Raw genomic sequence first — 1258 nt, 5'->3', positions numbered from 1 at the left:
AGGGATGCCAGCAGCCAAGTGCAAGCTCAGTGATTTCACTCTTGCTAGTTTCTCAACAGCTTTCACTTACATCCCTATTGGTTTCTACCTTGTAGAGCCGTATACTGAGACATGGATCACCGGAGTGAGTGTCACTTTGGGTGCACTTAGCCCATGTGCAGTCATGTTGGTCTTGTCTCTGTGTAATCTAACACCATCGCCCGGTATATCTATCACACATAAACTACCTTTCGCGGCCGCTGACTTATTCGATTTACTCACGGGTTATTTCATCTCTGCTCGAGATCATCGCAATGCAATCAATGCAGAGTCTGCTGATTTCATTAGGGTGTGTGGTGCTGCAGCTGGGAAGAGGATACCACCACGGCTGAGCGCGATATTCTGGAATATGGCCGGCGAGCTTCTATCCCTCAGGGACTGCCTTCTGTTCGAGGATCTCCAGCCCGGAATCATCGCTTATGTTTGGAAGCCCCTAGCTGCCGATTTCTCTATACTACGGTCTGAGGTTGGTATTGTTCTACGTAAAACTGCGAGAGGAGTGCCTGAGGAAGCCAATGGGGACCTCCCAGAGAGAATAGCTCATTGTGAGGAGCTCATGGCCAATGTTATCTCAGATGTGAGCGCAAAGGCTGCTGATTCTTCGATATCATCACCCAGTACGGCAGCAATAGTGCAGTTCTACTATGCTGTTGGCTCTATTCTGTACATCTCTGGTTTGGCAGAGGATTATCGGTTAGCTGCTGTGGCTCAGAAAAAGGAGGAAGAAAGGATGAGGAAAGAGAAGAAAGAGGTGATGGCCGCTGGGTTTGGTTAGGGTGGGAGCAGAGATCAGACGATGAGATCATCGGAGATCTTTCTGATCGTGCCATTGGAGTTGGGTAGAGAAAATAGCATTAAGTTGAACGCTTGTCACCAATCTAGGGATAATCCACAAGCTAGGAATTCGTGGTAGAGTTGGTAATGTTGTCATCAATTCAGTGAATCATCCAGAGAGATCATCCCACACGCCATACTGCAATTATCGTCCCCATGAATACTCGTGTGTAGTTACTCGTTACTCAACGTATCTTCTCAAATGTACCATTATCGATGTGGAGAGGTATGGTAGCATGGTTCAAGAAACCATTCTTTTATGATATCAAAAAGAAGTCGGACATATGGCGGAGGTTTATCTTCCCTTTAAGATTCAGCCTCACACTATTTGCTGTCGCTATCTCGATGATCGTATGGGGTATGTACAGCGAGACCGTCCGTCTGC

General features: G+C 47.1%; 1 protein-coding gene across 1 annotated transcript; it reads left to right on the top strand.

Annotated features, from left to right (window-relative positions):
• Positions 1–163: 163 nt before the first annotated feature.
• Pmar_PMAR004650 (hypothetical protein) lies at positions 164–814 on the top strand (the record flags this gene model as incomplete). Its single annotated transcript, XM_002769666.1, has 1 exon — positions 164–814. The coding sequence occupies one exon, from the start codon at positions 164–166 to the stop codon at positions 812–814; it is 651 nt and encodes a 216-aa protein (XP_002769712.1).
• Positions 815–1258: the final 444 nt, after the last annotated feature.

This window comes from Perkinsus marinus (assembly GCF_000006405.1).
Source record: "Perkinsus marinus ATCC 50983 genomic scaffold scf_1104296965150, whole genome shotgun sequence".
Classification (NCBI taxonomy): Eukaryota; Perkinsozoa; order Perkinsida; family Perkinsidae; genus Perkinsus; species Perkinsus marinus.
Note: the sequence above shows the minus strand (reverse complement) of the source record. Positions and strands in the feature narration are given on the sequence as shown.